The following is a 20,971-nucleotide window of genomic DNA, read 5'->3' on the forward strand; positions in this document are numbered from 1 at the left end:
TCAACCTTTGATGTTACTGATCTTAGCTTTTGTTATTTTGTTATTTTGAAAGGTAATTGAACAAGTTTTAGATATTTATCAGCTTTTCTGTATTTTAGTGAAATGGCATTTTTCTGTTGAGGTTTTTGTGTTTTTCCTTATTGATGTGAAAAAGGTCCTTACAGGTTACGATTATTACTCCTTTAAAGATATGTTGAAAATAAATGTCTTTTCTGGTTTGTGATTTGCCTTTTCCTGTTTGTGATTTTTTTTTCTATACAAAAGATTTTTTTTTTTTTTGGCAGTACTGGGATTTGAACTCAAAGCCTCAAGCTTGCTAGACAAATGCTTACCATTTGAGACACACCCCAGCCGTTTTTGCTTTAGTTATTTTTAGATAAGGTCTTGTGCTTTTTGCCTGGTTTGGCCTTAGACTACAATCCCTCTATCTATGTTTCCTGGAATTTTAGGCATGCAGCACCACACCCAGCTTGCTCTTTGAGATAGGGACTAGATAACATTTTTGCCCCAGCTGGCGTCAATCTACAGTCCTCCTTTCTCTACCTCCCAAATAGCTGAGATTATAGACACAACCCACTGTGCCCTACCCTGTACAAAAAGTTCTTAATGTCATATTGGTTGATCTTTTGTCCATTTAGATTTTGTTTTGCTCAGTAATTTTCTGTGTACCTCAAGGTTATAAGAATGCTAATATTTGCCTCTAATCATTTATTGCCATATACATTTGCTTGTGTTAGCAAGTAAATAGATTCATCTACTTTATGAAACTCATCTACTTTATTATCCTATTGGTGGAAAAGTAGAGATTGCAATTTATTTTCTCAATATGGCCAGTGTCCCTCAACACCATGTATCTTTCCCATTTTGATTTCAACTTGTATCATGTATTGAATTCCCCCCCCCCCCCCCAGCACTGGAGTTTGAACTCAAGGTATTTGTTTCCTAGGCAAGCACTCTGCCATTTGAGCCATATCCCCAGCACTTATTGAATTCTTATACAGTAATCGGTTTTTTTGAGACATAGTGTCTTGCTATGTAACCCAGGCTGGCTTCAAACCATAATATGCCTTAGCCTCCCTAGCTCTATGTATGTACCTCTGCCATCAGCTACAGTAAATTCTTTTATGTGGATCTTTGTATTGTTTTCCTCTAATTTGGAGGCCAACTATACAATTTAATACCTGTCTGCACGAATATCTCCTTATTACTTTAACATTGTTTCTTGTTATCAATTTTTTTTTTTTGTGGTGCTGCAAATTAAACTAAGGGCATTGTACCTTCTAGGCAAGCACTTGGCTGAGCTACATCCACAGCCCTAATTTTTTTCAAAAAAAGTTTGATTACCCTGTTGTGTTTATCCTGTTACATTGGCTTTAAAATAATTTTGCTTTCACAAACAAGTGTGCTATTTTTGGTTTATGAAAATTATTAGGCTTATAGACTTAATATTTCTAGGTGCAAGCCTTGCTCTTTCTTTGCCTGATGTCCTTTATATTTAATTAATATAAATTGACTTAGAAATTAAAATATTTTGGGCCAGATGCTGGTGGCTTATTCCTGTAATCCTAGCTAGAGGCTGAGATCAGGAGGACTGTGGTTCGAGAACAGTCATAAATAGTTCAAGAGACCCTGTCTCCAAAATAACCAGAACAAAATGGACAGGAGGTGTGGCTCAAGCCATAAAGGACCTGCTTTGCAAACATGAGGCCGTGGGTTCAAACCCCAGTCCCACCAAAAAAAAAGAAAGAAATTGAAATGTTTTATTGTCTCTCTTTGTATTATAGTAGGAACTATAAAGGTGCCTAAATCCATTTTCAATAGTGTAATTCTAAGCCCTGTGCCTATAATAAATATTTCATCGCTTTTGCAAAACAAGCTGGTAAGATTTATTAGCCTTAAAAGTATTTAAAAAATCTTATGCAGTAGGTATACATTCTGGTTTTACCATTTAAAATACAGCTTTGGAGGGGTTTTTTTGGCAGGAGTTATTTGACACTGTGTAGAAGAAATTGTGGAGTTATTAATAGTAAAAACTGTACCTTATTTCTGCTAAATGGTAGTAAGGTTTGTGTTATAGTTTGAATTATGTGACTTTTCTAGGTCAGCTGGTTAAGATGCTACTTTATACAGAGGTCACTCGCTATATGGATTTCAAGGTGATTGAAGGGAGCTTTGTCTACAAGGGAGGAAAGATCTACAAGGTTCCTTCCACTGAAGCAGAAGCCCTGGCATCTAGTAAGTATTTTCAGTTTCTCTTTTTAGAGTAATGAGATTTTTATTTTGAAAAGAAATCTCAGAAACCAGTCAACAAATATTTATTGAATGTTTATCATGCATCAGACTCTGTTCTTGGTACTTGGGAATGTAGGTCAGTGGATTTAAATGTTCTATACAGTTTATGAGAGAAGGGAGATAAGACCTGGAAAGTTTACATTATTACTATACATTATTAGTAGAAACACTGATGAGTAGGAAGACCTGAAAATCTGTGGGTGATAGTTATAGCTCTTCATCTGTTTTGAGTTTTTTGTGTAAAAAGTAGTAAGCTTAATTATCTAGGGCTTCACTAAACAAAGTGAGCACAATCAGTATCCAAATTGCATTGAGGTTCATTTATCCTTGGTGTCTTTAAGTGTCTTTTTCCATTAGAGTGTATTTTAGCATTCAGAAGAGGAAAAGGAATAGCATTCAGAATTTTAGGCAGTTGGCTGAGTGTGGATCAGAATTGTCAAAAGAACTCTGAGATGAATGCCTTCAGAGATATTTTTTCCAGTCATATTTTCTTTGTACTCAATAAAAGATATAATTCAACTTATATTTAAACAGGTACTAGTTATAAAAACTTATAATTGGAGTAGAGAAGTGGCTGAAGTGGTAAAGTGCTTGTTTGCAAGCTCAAAGCCCTGAGTTCAAACCCTAGTTGCAGCACCCTCCCCCAAAATTAATAAAACAACTCTCCTTTAAGGACTGGAGGTGTGACTGAAGCGGTAGAGCTCTTGCTTTGCAAGTACGCAGCCCTGAGTTTAAACTCCAGTCCCACCAAAACAAAACAAAAGCTTGTAATTGTATGTAAAAATTGAAGACTTTGTAACTGACCTGTTTTAATTGTGTGGATTTATTTGGAAGAGTGGTGAAACTGGAAGCCATGGTTTTTTTTTGGTTGGATTGGGGTTTGCACTCAGGGCTTTGGATTTCCAAAGCTTGTGCCATATCTTAAATTACACTTTGCATCAGAGGAGCCTAATTTAATGACATGTATGTTTAAATATTGATACTTTTTTTTTTCCTACTGTGAGTGTGTGCTTTTTGAAACATTCTTTTTTAGGCTTAATGGGACTATTTGAAAAACGTCGCTTCAGAAAATTCCTAGTGTATGTTGCCAACTTTGATGAAAAAGATCCTAGAACTTTTGAGGGTGTGGATCCTAACAAGACTTCAATGCGAGATGTGTACAAGAAATTTGATTTGGGTCAAGATGTTATAGATTTTACTGGTCATTCTCTTGCGCTTTACAGAACTGATGAGTAAGTTTTTTGGCTTTTAGATTTGTATTTTTCTTGGAACTCTTAAACTCAATTTCCCAGTTCTTCAAAGTAAAATTGTAGCAGAACAAATACTATAGTTGTATTGTATTGTGAAAGAAGAGGTTCTTATTGTAAGTTAGTGTTGGAACTTTGGAGTGAAATAAGAAGGTAGAGGATTGAAATCACTTCAGAAAAAGTTGATATTGAATGTTAAGAAAACTAAACCCCTTTTCTAAAATTTATTTCCAGCTACTTAGATCAACCGTGTTATGAAACCATTAATAGAATTAAACTTTACAGTGAGTCCTTGGCAAGATACGGCAAAAGCCCATACCTTTATCCACTCTATGGTCTTGGAGAACTGCCACAAGGATTTGCAAGGTAAGCACTTTTAACCTATTAGTTAAAACTTCACTCATCCTGAACTTTATCTTCAGGAGTTGTTTTTTGAAGCACCTTTTATTTTTACTAAAGTAAAATTTATGTACAGTGAAACACAGAGCTTCAATAAAATAAAATTCAGTTTGAAAAATGTACAGACCTTGTAACCAAGAACCCAATCAAGATATAAAATATTTTCCTCACTCCAGAAGGTTAACTTGTGTCTTAATCATCCCTGTAGCTCCCAGCTACATTTGTGATTTCTGTAACTGTAGATTACTTTTGCTTATTATTGAAGTTCATATCAAATGAGTAATACAACATGTACTCATTTGTCTCTGGCTTTTGCTTTTCTTATGAAGAATATTTCTGAGATTCATCCATATTGATGTGCATGCTGATAACTCATTCTTTTGTTCCTTATCATTGAGTGGCATTCTGCCAAATGAATTATGAATATACCACATTCTCTTACTGAACTTCTAGATTTTTAGTTTTGGGGCTATTATGAATGAAGCCACAATGAAAGTTTTGTGCAGAAGTAGAATTGCAGACTGATATGCAAGTATATTTTTAACTTCAAAAGAAACTGCCAAATAGTATTCCAAAGCAGTTATACCATTTGTGTACAGTCAGCAGTGTGTGAGAATTCTACTTGCTCCATGTCCTGGTCATCATTTAGTGTTGTCAATCTTTATTTATTTATTTATTTCAACACTGGTGATTGAACCTATGGTCTAATGTATGCTGTGCCCCTAACCCTGCCAATCTTTTGAATTTTAAACACCCAATATCAACATTGTGGTTTAAATTTGCATATCCTGAGGACCAGTGTTGAACACTTTTTCATGAGCTTATTAGCCATTTGTATAATTTTGTGCTGTGATTGAGACTTTTGCATGTTTTTAAAGAATTGTCTTGTTTTTCATTTGTAGGAGATGAGGATGTATTCTTTTACCAAGTCTTTTGCCAGACATATGTATTACAAATATTTTCTCCCAGTCTATGGCCTATCTTTTCATAAGAAGTTTTACGTTTTGATAAAGTCCAGTATGTCAGATTTATCTTGTATATCGTATTTATCTTTTTATGTTTAATATCTTTTGGGTCCCACATAAGAAATCTGCTTACTATAAGGGACAAAGAGAAGCTTTATAATTTTACCTTTTTGTGTAAATCTGTGGCTCATCTTGAGATAGTGTTGGTGAGTGGCTTCAGTTCATTTATTTCCTATATTCATACTTAGTTATTCTGGCAGCATTTGTTGAAAAAACTTTGGTTTTTCAGGTGATCTTGGTGCCCTTTGTAGGGAAATAAGTTAGCCATGTGCATGTTTCTACTTTGGGAACCAGTTTTATTCCAGTGATTTGGTTTGTTTTATGCCATTACCACCCTGTCTTTATTATTATAGTTTTCTAGTAAGTCTTGAAGTCAGTTGCTGTAACTCATCCAAATAAGTTCTTTTCAAAACATGTTTTGGTTCTTACTGGTACTTTGCATTCCATATACATTTTAGAATCAAGTTGTCAATTTCTTGGAAAAATGCTTGCTGGGATTGTGATTGGGACTGAGTTAAGTCTATAAATCAATTTGGGGAGAATTTTCACTGTAATAATAGTCTTATGATCCTGAATATGATATGCTGTTGATGAATTTGAGTTTTCTTTGACTCTACAGTATTTTGAAATACAGCACTTTGTTCAAATTTATTTATAAGTATTTTGTTTTATTTTGATACTGCTGGTAATGGAATTCTTCCAGTTTTATTTTGAAGTTGCTTGCTGCTAATATAGAAATACAATTAATTTTTGTATATTCACCCTTTATATTGTGACATTGTGTTTATTCTACTAGTTCACTTCTGTTTAATAGTTTGCTTAGAGTTCTCCATGTATTCTGGTTATGTCATCTGTGGCTAGAGATTGGAGTCTTCCCTTACAATCTTTTTGTGTTTTTTTTCTTTTTTTTCTACCTTTGCCTTTATTATACTGGTTAGTACTTCCAGAAGAATACTTACGTGGTAAGAATAGATATTCTTACCTTGTTTCCAGTCATAAGGAGATTACATTAAATAATTTACTATTCAATATGGTTTTTTTGTAGATTTTTGATAGATGTTTTTGTCAAGTTAAGTTTCCCTCTATTCCTGCTTTGCTGAGAGTTTTTATTGTGAATGAGAGTTGACATTGAGTTAATTATACATTATACAGATTTCTTTCTATTTTCTTTTTTTTCCATATGATATTGGGTTTTGAACTCTGGGCCTACACCTTGAGCCACTCCACCAGCCCTTTTTGTAATGAGTTTTTTTGACATAGGGTCTCTTGAACTATTTGCCTGGGCTGGTTTTAAACCACAATCCCCTGATCTCTGCCTTCTGAATAGCTAGGATTACAGACATAAGCCATCGACACCTGGCTCATACAAGTTTCTTTATATGCTGTTAATACAGTGAATCACAAGAAAGTTCCAGACTGAGACTTTGCCTATCTAGTTCTATAAAACATTTAAGAAAAATCAATATTCAGAAAACAAAGAAGGAGGAAATACTTGCAGTTCATTTTATGAACTGACACAAAAACCAAACAAGGATATGTTACAGAATTTTCTTTCTGGCAAGACATTTGATTGTTAATTTTCATTTAAAAGAAATAAGGCTATTCAAATACACTGTTTCTGTTTCAGTTTTCATTTGTGTTTTTCGAGGCATTTGACCATTTAAAATAAGTTGTTGAGTTTGTTGGTATTAAGTTGTGGTCAGTGTCTGTCCCTAGGTGTATAGAAGATCAGTTTAGTGATGTATCCACCTCCATTCCTGTGGTGGATAATTTATAGCTTCTCTCTTTTGCTGGGGTCTAATTAACTTTACTTCTCTTTTCAAAGTACTACACTTTTTGTTTTGTTTTTAACTTTTTAGTGTTCATCCTACAAATTGTAAGATCTTTTATCGCAGTTTACTTAGAATAATACTGTATGACTATGTAAAATGTAAGAACTTTGCAAAAGTATCATTCTACTTACAGTTCTTCTTTGTTCTTTTGTTTATATTTTATATCTCTGTACTTTCAAATCCCACAACTCCATATTTTTTAAAACCCACAATACAGGGTTGCACATCTTTGCATTAAACAGTCAGTTTAAAGAAATAAACAGAAGGAGGACTGGGAATGTAGCTCAGTGCCAGAGCACTTGCCTAACATGCATAGGCCCTGCATTGGATCCCCAACACTGGAAGGAAGAAAAGAAAAAAAGGAACATGAAGTTTAAAAAAGTAGTCATTTATGTATCCACTATTGACCATTCTTTGAATCTTTGACTGTCACCTTCTGATAGCATTTCCCTTCAGTTTTCCTTTGGCGTTCTGCAGTACAGGTTTGCTGCTGGTGATGATTCTCTCCATTTTTCTTATTTGAAAATGTTGCATCACCTTCATTTTCTTTTTTTTTTTTTTTTTTTCTTTTATTATTCATATGTGCATACAAGGCTTGGTTCATTTCTCCCCCCTGCCCCCACCCCCTCCCTTACCACCCACTCCACCCCCTCCCGCTCCCCCCCCCCCAATACCCAGCAGAAACTATTTTGCCCTTATCTCTAATTTTGTTGTAGAGAGAGTATAAGCAATAATAGGAAGGAACAAGGGGTTTTGCTGGTTGAGATAAGAATAGCTATACAGGGCATTGACTCACATTGATTTCCTGTGCATGGGTGTTACCTTCTAGGTTAATTCTTTTTGATCTAACCTTTTCTCTAGTTCCTGGTCCCCTTTTCCTATTGGCCTCAGTTGCTTTAAGGTATCTGCTTTAGTTGCATCACCTTCATTTTCGAAGGACTTTTTTGTTGAGTCCAGCTTATTTTCATACAGCATCCTGAAGCTGCTGTTTGTTTCACTTGTGGCTCTCTTTGATGTGAATGAAGTTAGTTATCATCGATATCAGCCATAGTTTTCCAGGAATGTTATGGCCTTTTCTCCTCTGGCTGTGCGCAGGTTTTTTTTTTTTTTTTTCCTTTTTAGGCAAGTCTTCCTATGATTTTCTTTGCATTTGCTAACCTGTTTGGATATCTTAAGTTTTGTTTAAAAATCAAAGATTTTTACATCCTTTCTTTGGCTCTTTATCACATTTCCCTCTCTTTCTGAAACACCAGCCCTTTGTATGTTAGAGGCTTCACAATCTTCTTGAGGTTACTGAGGCTCTGTTCATTTGTTCTTTTATCTTTTTTTCTTTGCTTGTTCCATATTGGATAATGCCTGATCATTTGTCTTCATTTTACTGACTTCTTTTTAAAGCTTCTTTCTGTTGTTTTTGTTGTTAGAGAAGTGCTAGGGCTTGATCCCAGGGTCAAGGCAAGACCTCTGCTGAGCTCCTGAGCTACAGTCCCAGCCTTATTTTTTTGAGACAGAGTTTTGCTAAACTGTCCAGGTGGGCCTCAAACTTGTGATTCTCCTGCCTCAACCTTTCAAGTAGCTGGGATTACAGATGTGAAGCACCTCGCCTGGCCTTTTCTGTGTTTTCAATAGGCTATTAATTCTCTTCAGTGACTTTAATTTTTTTGTTTGTTTTTTGGTTTTACTAGGGTTTGAACTCAGGGCCTCACACTTGCTCAGCAAGTGCTTTCCCATTTGACCCCCCAGACCCAGCCTTTTCACTTTCATTATTTTTCAGATAGTCTCGCATTTTTGCCTAGGCAAGCCTGGATCACGATCCTCCTGTTTATACTTTCCACATAGTTGTGATGACAGGCACATGGTACTATGGCTAGCTTACTAACTTTTGATCAGGCTGGCCTAGAACCTCAATCTTCCCACTCTCTGACTCCTGAATAGCTGTGATTCCAAGTCTGAGCCACTGTACCTGGTCTTAAGTTTTTTTTTTTTAATGTTGTGCTTTCTAGACCTAGAATTTCCATTTGTTTTTACAAACTCATTTTTATGAGATTCTGTTTACTCATTTTGATTCTATGAATGTATTTATAACAGTATATTTATACTTGCATTCTTGAACATATCTTTGAACAAGGATATTTGTCCTTGTGCATACTTACAGTAGTTGCTTTTTGGGGAAGGGGGTACTGGGTTTGAACTCAGGGCCTTGTTCTTGCACTATGCCACTTGACCAATGCCCCTAGCAATAGCTGGGTTTTTATTCTTGGACATTCTAATGTCTGGGTAAACTGTACACCACAGGCTTCTGTTCTGACTCCCTAGTTTACAAAGACTAGAGGTAGTTCCCTGAGGAAAAGCTATGTGAATTATATAAAGATCTCAATCAGTTCTTTCCCTTCTAGTCTCTTCTCCATTTTCTGCTGGCTTTAGGTACTCTCCATTGTCTTCTGATAGAACTTTGTTTTTAAGTCCAAAGTTGAGTTTATAAGCAGGAGGATGGGACCAGTCAATATAATTCCCTCACTACTGGTCATGGCTTTTTTTCAACTTGGTATTCTTAACTGTTCATCTGGGGCATCCACTCATTTATTTTGTTTTTGGAGGTACTGGAGTTTGAACTTAGGGCCTCATACTTTCAAAAGTTGCTCTATAACTGGAACTATGTCCCCAGCCCTTCAACTTCTGGTTTTAATTCATGCTTTAACAACATAATCTAACATCCTTGTAGAAGGAAACTGAGCAAATATATACTGCCAGTAATTTGTTCAGATCTAAGAAGGGAAGCTTGAGTAATTTAGAAAGTTACATATTACAGGGCTAGAGGAGTGCCTCAAATGGTAGAGCATCTGCCTACCAAGCACAAAGCCCTGAGCTCAAACCCCAGTACCACCCCCCAAAAATGTTATAATTGAGATTTTAAATTTTTTCTAGGTTAAGTGCTATTTATGGAGGCACTTACATGCTGAATAAACCAATTGAAGAAATCATTGTGAAGGATGGAAAAGTGGTTGGTGTGAAATCTGAAGGAGAGGTAAGTAACTCTTGTGAAAGAAATTGTATTATTTACTAAGTACTTATTTTGATGTGGACATTGTTGCTAGATTTCAGACTGTAACTGATCTCTGTCTGGTAAGCTGATATTCATCATGATTAAGCTAGTGTAGTTGCTGTGCTTTATTTTAAAAAGACCTTAGTCCTTTCTATTGTGTCAGTTGTTGCTTCTTTTAAGACTAAAATATGCAACCTCGTGGATGAGGTTTAAATGACAAGTATTTCATATTTAAATAATATGGCGTGGTACCTATCCCCAGACTTTCATTTTTTACCCCTTAAAATTTATTGGTTGAAATTTAACTGAACATTTTATTATTTAATCTGGGGCTCAGCTGTAGAGCTGGCCATCCACACAAGTGGAATTTTGAGTAGTGTTTCTTCAATTTGAATTACACATAAATCACGTTAATTTGGTTAGAGTGCATGTTCCGATTCAGGAGACCCAAGAGGGCTCTGCTTTTTCTTCAGAGCTCTTAGGTGAAGCTGTTGCTGCTAGTCTGAGAACTGCACATTATTTAAAAAATGAAAAATTTCCCAGTCTTTCCCTTTATCGTCATAGTACTTAGTTCTTCTCCTATTTGACCTAGTTTCTGTCCCTGAATGTCCTGACAGTACAGGATGCTGCCTTATGTATTGCTTGTTTGTAAATTCTAAAAATGTAAGCGTTCTCTTTTTTTAGTGGGTTTTTTTTTTGTTGTTGTTGTTTCTTGCTGTGTAGCCCAGGCTGTCCTTGAACTCACATTCTCCTGCCTCAGCCTCCTGAGTGCAGAATTGGTGGATCACAGGTCCACCAATTCTGGATTTAAAGCTTTATCTTTTAACATTGGGTGGTGTGGGGCTGCAGAACCCTTCTGGAGGGGGTGTATTTTCAGATTATTGGGCATGAAGATTTGAGATCAGGTTTTAGCCAGTATGAGGAACTAATGAATAAGGGAAAAAATAGAGGACTAGCGCAGGGCAAAAAGAGCCAGTAATTAAGCACAAGGTGAGCTTTTAAAATTTCATTTATTCCTTACAGTGATCCTAAAAGGCAGGTCCTACATGTAGTGTACAAATGAGGCTTAGATTTAAGAATTACCTACAAGAGGCACACAATTGACTGAATGGCTGTGGCGGGTTTGGAATCTGGTGTTCTATACCCAAAGACCTTACCTGTGATACATCTAGGGATAGAATCCTCATATTAGAAGATGTCAGCTTTGTAGTTTGTCTTCTCAAATGTTATTTAATTGGTTATTGTAAGTATATATTTTAGGCACCTTCTTTATAACCTTTCATCTTGACGCTGTCCTAGTACAGTTGACTCGTATACTTTAAAGTAAGTACTACAGGCCAAGTGTGTGGCCCATCTATAATCCTAGCTTCTCGGGAGGCAGACATTAGGAGGATCAGGCTTGGGGGCCAGCCCCAGTAAATAGCGAGATTTCATACCAACTATAAATTTTTCTTTCATTGGTTGGTTATCTGAACCATTATTATTGTGGATGTATAATAATAACTGCCTCTGCTTTCAGCATAATAGCTATTTAGGAGATGTGGATAAAATGTTAATGTGATTCCTTAAGGCTTTTTCTATTACAGGTTTTTCTTTTATTTCATTCTTTGCTTCACACAGCTGTGTTCTCTTAGGAAACATCTGGAGTTTGATAAGAGAAGGGGGCTATAATGCATTTATCTTGCAACCAAAGTTCTACTTACAAAGCTATAGCCTTGAGATAGGATTTTGGTCTGTTTATAATGCTGCTGCTATGATTTTAATTGATTTGCCGAGATATGCACGATATCCCTTGTATACGCTACTTCTTAGTTCTAAACAACAATCCCTGGAGGTTAGTAGAGCCAAAATCTGAATTTTGTTATGGCCATTTTTAAAACTTATTACTTCTGAATACCTTGCAACTGTTCAAGGAAAACTGATATTTTTAATAGTCACCAACAGTTCAATAATTATCTGTGGTTACCTTTTTTATATTTGTTTTGTTTTTGGTGGTGGTTTGTGTTGCTCAGGATTGATCCCACGGCCTTTTACCTTGTTAAGCAAGTACTCTACCACTGAGCTATCTTCTATAGCCCAGTGTACTATTTTAAAAACTATAGACACTATTACATTATAAATTTTATTACATTACATTGTAAGGTTTCTTCCCAAGAAATTGTGATAAAATACAAACAAAATTTTCCATCTGTACTCTTCAGTTGTTTTAGACAGATTCATAATGTTCAAGCCACCACCAGTAGGCATCTCTCAAACTCTTTTCATCTTGTAAAACTAAAACTGTGCATGTATTGAACAGTAACTCACCATTCTTTTCCTCCTTAACCCCGGCAACCTCCATTCTATTTTCTGATCCATGATCTTGACTAATGTTAAGTGTCTCACATAAGTTGAACCATACAGTGTTTGTCTTTCTGTGAATGACTTATCTACTGTAGTATTTTCAAGGTTTATCCATGTTGTAGCATCTGTTTTAAGGGTGAACAATTTCCCATTGTATATATAAACCACATTTTGCTTATCCATCTCTCAGTGGATTCTTAGGTGTTTCCACATTTTAACAATTTTTAAATGCTGCTATGACGATTGGCGTGCAGATAAATTTTTCTTCAAGACCCTACCTTAAGTTCTTTGGGATATATACCCAGCAACTTGAATTGCTGGTACTAGGGTTCGAACTCAGGACTTTGAGCGGGTTAGGCAAATGCTACACTGCTTGCATCATGCCTCCAGCCCTTTTTGCTCTGGTTGTTTTGGAGATAGGTCTTGCTTTTTCCCCAGGCTGGCCAAGATCACGATCCTCCTTTTTTTATGCTTCCCACGGTAGCTGGGATGACAGATATGCACTACCACACTCAGCTTTTTTCTGAGGGGCTTGCAAACATTTTCTCCAGGCTGGCCTCGGAGTGTGCTCCCCCAGCCTCCAGTACAGCTGGGTTGATAGGTACCTACTGCCATGCCTGGCTATTGGTTGCAATTGGGTCTGGTGAACTTTTTTGTCTGGGCTGACCTTGAATCCTCCTGATCTCAACCTCCCAAGGAGCTAGGTAATTCTATTTTAATTGTGAAAAACTGCCATACTGTTTTCAACAGCACTCGTACTGAGAGAATACACAATTTCTCCGTGTCCCTGCCAGCACTTAATTTCTGCTGTTTGATAGTAGCCATCCCAGTGGGTATGAGGTATGGTATCTCATTGTAGTTTCAGTTTGCATTTTGCTGATGATTAATGAGGTTGAGCATCTTTTTCAAGTGCTTGTTTGGCTCTTTCTGTGGCTTCTCTGAAGAAATGTCTATGCAAATTATTTGTACTTGTTTTAATCCAGTCAGTTTTTTATTTATTACTAGATGTATTACTTGCAAATATTTCCTCCCATTCTGTGGGTTGCCCTTCAACACTATTGATAGTACTTTGTTGTTGTAGTGAGTGTTACAGCAGAATTTATTATGAAAGGAATACACATTGAATAGAATAAAAGTGGGTCATCTTTAGGGTGAGAATGACAGTATTATAGTAAAGTTTTAGAATAGAGACACTTTCATGGGTGAAAGAGAGGTTGAGAATAACTGATAGTGCCTCTTGATACACAAAAATTTAAAACCTCAGTAATTAAAATTTAAAGCCCAGTTTTGTCTATTGTTTTTTTACTTTTGTTGCCTGTGTCTGGTGTGTAAGAAGTCACTATCAAGTCCAAAGTCATGAAGCTTTTGCTGTACATTTTCTCAAGAGTTTTATAGTTTCAGGCCTTAGATCTATTTAAATTTTTGTGTATGATGTTAGTTGAAGGTCCAACTTCATTGGAATGTCCTAGCGTAAGTTTTTGAAAATATGTTTTCTTACTCCACACATTAACTTTGATGCCTTTTTTAGTCACGTGGCTGTAAATATGAAGGTTTATTCCTGGGCTGTCTTCTCTCACTCAGTGGTCTCACACCATTCACTACTGTAGCTTCTTTAGTGAGTCCTCCAAGCTGCTCTGTTTTTTCAAGCTTGCTTTGAATTTCTGAATCCAATCTTTTATGATTCAATTGAATTTTAGGATGCTTTTTAGATACCTTAAATAAGTATTAAGTCTTCTAATCCATGAACATGGGATGTATTTACACCTTCCTTATAATGTCCTTTTAAATGTTTTATTAGATTGCTCGCTGTAAGCAGCTCATCTGTGACCCCAGCTATGTCAAAGATCGGGTAGAAAAAGTGGGCCAGGTGATCAGAGTTATCTGCATTCTCAGCCACCCTATCAAGAACACCAATGATGCCAATTCCTGCCAGATCATTATTCCACAGAATCAAGTCAATCGAAAGTCAGGTGGGTTTTGAAAGCCAGCAGATGTTGGTAGAATTTTGTTAATGTTTCACCCGATTCCTAACTTTACAGGCTAGATGTAACATATGGGAAATGAAACGTGATCATTGTATCTTCCAGTGATCCTGCAGCACTGTGTTGAGTAGACTAGGAGCCCTGCCTAGCATCTATCATTTCTTTCTGCAGTTTTATCTCTCTGCCTAGTCCAGCTCTACCGTGGGTGCCTGTGGAGGTTTATGCTTACTAATTGAACTGACTCCATTGTATTTTTGAGCTGATGACACAGTTGTTTCTATGTCATTATTTTTGTCTTTTTATTTTTTGTTAGCTCCTGCGGTTTGAATTCAGGGTCTCAGGCTTGCTAGACAAGTGCTGTACCACCTGAACCACATCCCTGGCCGTTGTGGTTTTAATTCTTGTACTTGGTTTTACCAACATGCTAGAAAAGGGTTTCTAGGATTCAGATCAGAACTTAGCTCTAAAATCAAAATTCTTAAATTTTTTGCTTTAATCAGTGATTTCAACCATTAGGTGTTCCCATTTAACTAGAAGTGCTACAACTTTCTTATCTAAAATTTAACTTAAAGGGGGTTTTAGTTTTCAGTAGTACAGAGCTATTTGCATTATGTTGGTTTTTTTATAAAAAAATAATTTCATAGGACATTATCACTAGAATAGAGGGACTTAATGTTTCAGTGGTTGCTAAGAAGGTCCCTGGGTATGTGAAAACCTAAAAACCAAAGTGCCAATAATTCTTTGAAGTTATAGTTACTTAAAATAGGAATATACAGATCAAGCCCAGTTTCAGGAATTTTACCAGTTTACTCCAACTCAAAAATAATTTATGCTAGTCTATAATTTTTAATAAATAAATGAGAAACTCAGAACGTTAATAAATCCTTTAAAACCTTACTCAAAACCTTTCCAAGTGTAAGATCTAGAGTGGAAGAAAATCCCAGAGTAGTTAATATAGCTTGCAAATTTTTTCAGTTTAGCTGTTCACAAATTCTTTATCTTGTATACACTTGTATTAAACAACTTTTGTGTCATAACAAAATAACCTGAGAAAAAGTTTAAAGAAAGGCTTATTTTCAGTCCAAAGGTCAGCTGCCTCCATTGCAGAATATCATGGTGGTAGGAATGTGTGGAAGAAGAGGCTGCTCCCCCATTGTGACTAGGAAGCACATAGCAAGGGAGGAGGAGTCCAGAGACAAGATATGCCCTTCAAAGTCATGCCCTCAGCTACCTGCTTCTTCCAATTAGGCCCTTTCTACAATAGCCCATTCAGCTAAATTCATCACTGGATTGATCCACTGATGATCCAGTCACCTCTACAGATCCACCAGCTATGGACCAAGTTTTCAACCCGTGGACCATTTTTGGGACACTTTCTATTCAAACCATTAACAAGATTAAAAGAAATTCCAGTTATTAAATACTTGTGTACTTTCCCATGACCCAGTTTGTCTTCATATAGAACTTAAGTTTAGAAGATGTTACGTATTTCATAATTAAACGATATATTGTGAAAGCTGAGTGCACCCGTGTTGTGGGTCTACAAACGTTCAGCTGTAAGGTGCTGTCACTTGCTTCTAGATATCTACGTTTGCATGATCTCCTTTGCACACAACGTGGCCGCACAAGGCAAGTACATCGCCATTGTTAGTACAACCGTGGAGACCAAAGAACCTGAGAAAGAAGTCAGACCAGCTTTGGAGCTCTTGGAACCAATTGAACAGAAGTAAGTGCTGTGTTCATTTATGTCAACTAAAATCCAAACTGAGGTCTTGATTTTGGCTCCATGGTAGAGTGAGCATGAGAAAAGGCAGGTAGCCATTGGCCGTTATATGGGAAGTGTCTCATGTTTACCACTCTTACCCTTTGTTAGAAATTTAAGCAAAGCAGGGACAGAGTGTGGGGCCATATGACCTGCTACATTTCTTTCGTCCCCTCCAGATTTGTTAGCATCAGTGACCTCCTTGTACCAAAAGATTTGGGAACAGAGAGCCAGGTGAGTGGTGATCTGACAAAAGATGTTATCAAGCTTTGTTGGTGTCCTTAAGAAATAGTCTTAAGTCTTTGTAACTTTTATTTCTAGATCTTTATTTCCCGTGCATATGATGCTACAACTCATTTTGAGACAACTTGTGATGACATTAAAGACATCTATAAGAGGATGACAGGATCTGAGTTTGACTTTGAGGAAATGAAGCGCAAGAAAAATGACATCTATGGGGAAGACTAACAGCAGTACATGTTATTATCTAATTAGGACAAATTTAAAATTTGGCAAATAATGCATATTGTATGAAATCAATATTGTAAGGCCTGCCTTTGTAATCAAAGTGGAGATTGAAGAGCGCTGTACCAGTAAATATTCCTCCCCTTCATCTTTCTAATATCATGTATTAACTTGTTTTCATGAAGTGGCTATTCAGAATTGGCCAGTTACCACATTCTGTTCATTTTAACCCAAATGGCTTTTTTTTTTTTTTTTTTTAGTGAAGGAGCAGTTTTAAACATTGTGATACTGGTACAGAGAACCTGATACAGTATTTGTATCTTTTAATCAATATAGCCTTTGCAGTTGTGTGCTTTTGCTGCTCAAAGAGCTGGGATCCATACAATTGTGTGCCATCTTAACATTGAAAGTCTAAATTTAATATTCTAGTTTGCAATGGCAAGTCCTTAAGTTTTCCCTGTAATTCTATTTCATGTTACGTCAAGTATTATGGCAGGGCCCAAATAGTATAGCCATACCTTTGGTTTATGTGGGCATAAACTTCTTACCAAACTTGGGATTTAGGGAGTCATTTGGAGGAATCCAGTATGTCTTTTAACCAAGCAGAATTGATGAAAGAAGGGGAAAGGTACCTATCATAAAGCAGGCAAAATGTAGAAGAATCTTTTGTATCCCAAGTGTGGCTTCTTCAATGGACCAAGCTACAATGCAGTATTGATTTGACAGAGCCTCTACTCCAATGATGTCTCAGAATGGCTCCAAATGATTTCTGTACTGCAAAATAAAGCCAAACTCTGGAAACTACTGCTCTCTGTATTGGTCTGTTTGTGTCCTGATTTGACGCACATTGATGCTAGGTTGTAAGATGCCAGAGCCAGCTTTCACAGGGTCTGGGAGCATTTGAAGTTCCTTATCTGGACGCATCAGAGCAGTCCCTGACCTGTGGCTTCACTGTGAGTAGACCCCACATTTTATTCTTGACGGAACATAATTACTAATTCTTTTTAGTAATTTTAGTAGTGACTTAGAACAAGCACCCCCCCCCCACACACACACATACATACGTTACTGCCTTTGACAATTTTGCTTATAGCAGCAGTTAAGTGAATTCATCAGGTACAGAAGGTATGTTAGCAGTTTTCATGTACTTTAGTTTTTGCAAGTAGTGCCTTTCTCTCTCAAGATGATAGTCCTCTGTGAATGATGCAGTTTGCCACTGGTAAATGCTGATCCTTATTAAGTATGAAAATAGATGGAAGTAGGCAATCAACCTGGTAAAGGGGCATCAGGGTGATGATGACTTATGCTGTTAATCAGATTGTCTGATTACTTTAGCTTGGAGTTCCTCAACTTCTGGTATTTTGGGCTTGATCTCTTTGTTTGGAGGTCCCATGCACCTCCCTGCAACCAAATCTCCAGGCATTATCTGATGTTCCCTACTTGAGAATCACTGCTAATTATCTAATGTTCCAGCAAGCTCTTTCCTTCATTTTCCACAATACTTTAATGCAGGCCAGTGTGCAAGATGGGTTAGTAATAAGTGATACCAGAACATTTTCATATTCTTCACTCAAAATACTTGGGTACTTTATGTGCCAGGCCATTGGAGCAGAAAATAATATGCATTCTCTGGGGAGCTCACGTGGTGGAGGACGTGTTATTGTATGGCTCGGTGAATTATTAAAAGTTACACAAAAGGCAGAATGGAAACTGAGAAGGGTGACCTTGTGGGTTTGGGAGGGAGTTTCAGCAAGGAGAGAGAAATGCTTGAGATATAACTAACAAGCAGTGTGTCGGGCAGTGTTTGGCAGGTAGTGGGTGCTTAATGTATTACTTACCTTTTCATCAGAAGTGTATCAGTAAGTTATAGTGCGCTTACCAGATTTTTGTTATTAGTTTATAGAATGCTCTGAGTTACTGAGTGAAAGGTTAGTATCAAAAATCCTCCTGAGAAAATAAAGAGTAAAATTGGCACTTCTGTTAAGTAGCAATGATGCAAAGCACTTAATTTATGCTGAAATTTCCTTTCTTCAACTTGCTGCTCAGTGTACTTGACTTTGGGAGGGAAGAACACCAGACACAAGGAGCAGGTCTATGGTAACTAGATTAACAGAAGCCAGGCCAAAAGGATCTGTGTGGAAGGATTCCCCTAGAAGCTAGTTACTCTTGCTGTTGACCAAAAAATTGCTAAGACATGCCATACAATTTTTGCTATGAAGTCACTGCAGAAATAGCTGAATGCTTTTAAAAAGTTGTCTTTATTTTAAAAACAATGAAACAAATTAGTTATAAAAACGTTTGCTCCAAATAGATAGTATTTATCTTACAAATTTTTTTTGGCTTGGTTTTGTGTTTTAAAGATTACTATAGAAATCAGTTTTAATATCATAAATAAATGACTGTTTCTTCCTCAGAGGGTTGATTTTTTTGTAGTGCAGTATTTACAAAAACCGAGTAAGTGAAAAACAGTATAAATGTGTACCTTTCAGGAAAAAATGTCTTAACTTTGTGTAGTGTTCCTTATATAACAGCAAACAGGTAATAGTTTTTACAAGGGAGGCAAAACCTTTGAAACACCACAGCACGCATCTCTTTCTTTATGCCTTACATTTACTTGGAAAAGCTAAGCTAGTTGTTAAAACAGACTTGTTTTTTACAACTACGTAAACATGTAAAGTTCTTGTTTTTAATATTAAGCTCAGATATGTTTGGAAGGCATTATGTTTAAAGTAAAAATAATTTAAAACAATATTTAACACTGCAACCCAAAGTTAATGGCAACTACTGTGCCACTGAAGTCAGACATTCTAGCAAAATATAAAGAATGAAAGGGAGAACTTTTCAAGTTGTAGATGCATTGATTTTTTTTAAATATGAGGACTGTATATTCAAAGTTTTTAAAAAGAGGGAAGTACTAGAAACAGGAAAGTACTAATTTGTCATTGGTGTCCTCCATGTGTAAGCAAGCTGCAGTTGAATCACCTGTAGAAACACAAAATTGGTAACACAAAATGATCAAGAAATACTTCATAAATGGGATGCTGTATCTAAATGGGGCAAACTCTTATGCATCTTAAGGTTACAGTCCCTGACAACTGGTTGACTGCAAGCGACAATGCACATCTTTTGAACAATTTGAAGGAGGAGTGTTATCTCTTTAGTGATAACTAAGGAAGCTAGCAACAGTTCTAAACAAGTAAAAAACCAAATGTCTAGCATTGTACACTGTAAAGAGATCTTGTACAACTGTTCTCAGACACACGTCAGTATCTGCTGCCAACAACTCCAACTCACAGGGAGAGGTACATAGAAAGTGCTCTTACCAATAGCTACTCCTAAATGGAGCTGCTACTTTTTGTATATTTTCAATAAAGTAATTTACATCTGTAACAAGAATTCCACTGTTTTCAAAGACTTCTGTGGAAACAGTAGGTTTATCTGTAAGGAGGGAAAAAATTAATAAAAAATGTCAATTCAATTTTTTTCAAAGTAGCAGAGAATTCCTTAATACAGGAGCAGAGAAGAAAAATTCAAAATTAAGGTAAGTTTTGGGAAGCAGTTGCATCCATAGGGGGTGCAAGAAGGAACCCTGAAAACCACTGATAACTGAACAACTGTACTTGTTTAAATAAACTTTTACAGAACACATGAAAAAGTAGTTGTAGGAGCTGTTTAAACTTATCAAAAGACTACTTAGGCAAACTTAGCAAACCATTGTTCAACCCCTTCTGGCCTACATGAATTTGTCAAAACACACTAGCCTGGATGCCAGCTATGGTGTTTATATTTCTTAGGTATTCCGTGACTACTTGGAAGGACATTTCTAGAGCTGACTTAGTTTGGCATTAACTGAGTAATGAGAATTATAACTCAGACTGTGAACTTACCTGTTAGGAAGACAGCAAACCTGGAACTGATATGCTGAATTTGCAGGTTTATCAAACATTTCAAAATTTCTGCTTTTCTTGGTGATCGAGAATCACACTGGTGATAGTGAAGCAATTCAATGATATTTGCACTCTGATATGATTTCAATATTAAGTTCTTTTTATGTGCAATTGAATCCACTCTGGAAAATACATAGGAATGCATAGCAAAATTCAAATTCAGTATAAGCTGATGACCAGTTATTTCTTTTATTACTAAATCTTGTTTTGCTACTGGGACTTTTTCTTGCTTTCATTTTAACCAGTTGTGCTAAAACACTCAATAAAAGATCCTGCTCTTTTCTTCTCAAAATATGACAATTACTCCTTTGCAAATAGGTTGTTAAGTTGGGCCTCATTCCAAGTCAAGAGAGACATCACCCATTTTTTCCACTGACATTTCAAACCATGTGTCATGGCAAGCTTTTCACTGATTTGTAGTGGACCCTTTTGCATGAAATATTTGTATAGTACTGGGTCTCCTAAAACATCTATTCTATACTTATGCCTTGTGAAAAGCAACTTCATTAAGATTAGGTAGCAGCCAGAATTTTCTTTATTTCTCACTTCCCTTAAAAATCCTGTTGCTACCTTTATTTCTTCTCTTAAAGGAAAATGCTTCCTTGATTCACATTCAAAATTTAAGTTATTTTAATTT

General features: G+C 36.4%; 2 protein-coding genes across 6 annotated transcripts in view; one reads left to right on the forward strand and one right to left on the reverse strand.

Moving 5' to 3' along the window:
- Gdi2 (GDP dissociation inhibitor 2) overlaps window positions 1–17,191 on the forward strand; it is a 29,563-nt gene extending 12,372 nt beyond the window's left edge. The window contains exons 4-11 of the mRNA XM_020178188.2: window positions 2,101–2,235; window positions 3,326–3,524; window positions 3,774–3,905; window positions 9,718–9,817; window positions 13,977–14,148; window positions 15,742–15,886; window positions 16,102–16,156; window positions 16,244–17,191. Of these exons, the coding sequence (XP_020033777.1) occupies window positions 2,101–2,235; window positions 3,326–3,524; window positions 3,774–3,905; window positions 9,718–9,817; window positions 13,977–14,148; window positions 15,742–15,886; window positions 16,102–16,156; window positions 16,244–16,390 (1,085 nt within the window). The 3' untranslated portion in view covers window positions 16,391–17,191. The remainder of the gene's footprint in view (window positions 1–2,100; window positions 2,236–3,325; window positions 3,525–3,773; window positions 3,906–9,717; window positions 9,818–13,976; window positions 14,149–15,741; window positions 15,887–16,101; window positions 16,157–16,243) is intronic.
- The window catches only part of Tasor2 (transcription activation suppressor family member 2), a 61,405-nt gene continuing 57,088 nt past the window's right edge, over window positions 16,655–20,971 (reverse strand). For 4 of the 5 annotated variants that reach the window (XM_074056727.1, XM_074056726.1, XM_074056724.1 and 1 more), the window contains 3 exons: window positions 20,275–20,456; window positions 19,711–19,825; window positions 16,655–19,369 (listed from right to left, as the gene is read on the reverse strand). In XM_074056727.1, coding sequence (XP_073912828.1) covers window positions 19,366–19,369; window positions 19,711–19,825; window positions 20,275–20,456 — 301 coding nt within the window. In that variant the 3' untranslated portion in view covers window positions 16,655–19,365. Of the gene's footprint in view, window positions 19,370–19,706; window positions 19,826–20,274; window positions 20,457–20,971 lie in introns of those variants that run through there. The other variant, XM_074056723.1, reaches the window with a different exon arrangement.

The sequence above is a fragment of the Castor canadensis genome, chromosome 15 (genome assembly GCF_047511655.1).
Source record: "Castor canadensis chromosome 15, mCasCan1.hap1v2, whole genome shotgun sequence".
NCBI classification, from domain to species: Eukaryota; Metazoa; Chordata; class Mammalia; order Rodentia; family Castoridae; genus Castor; species Castor canadensis.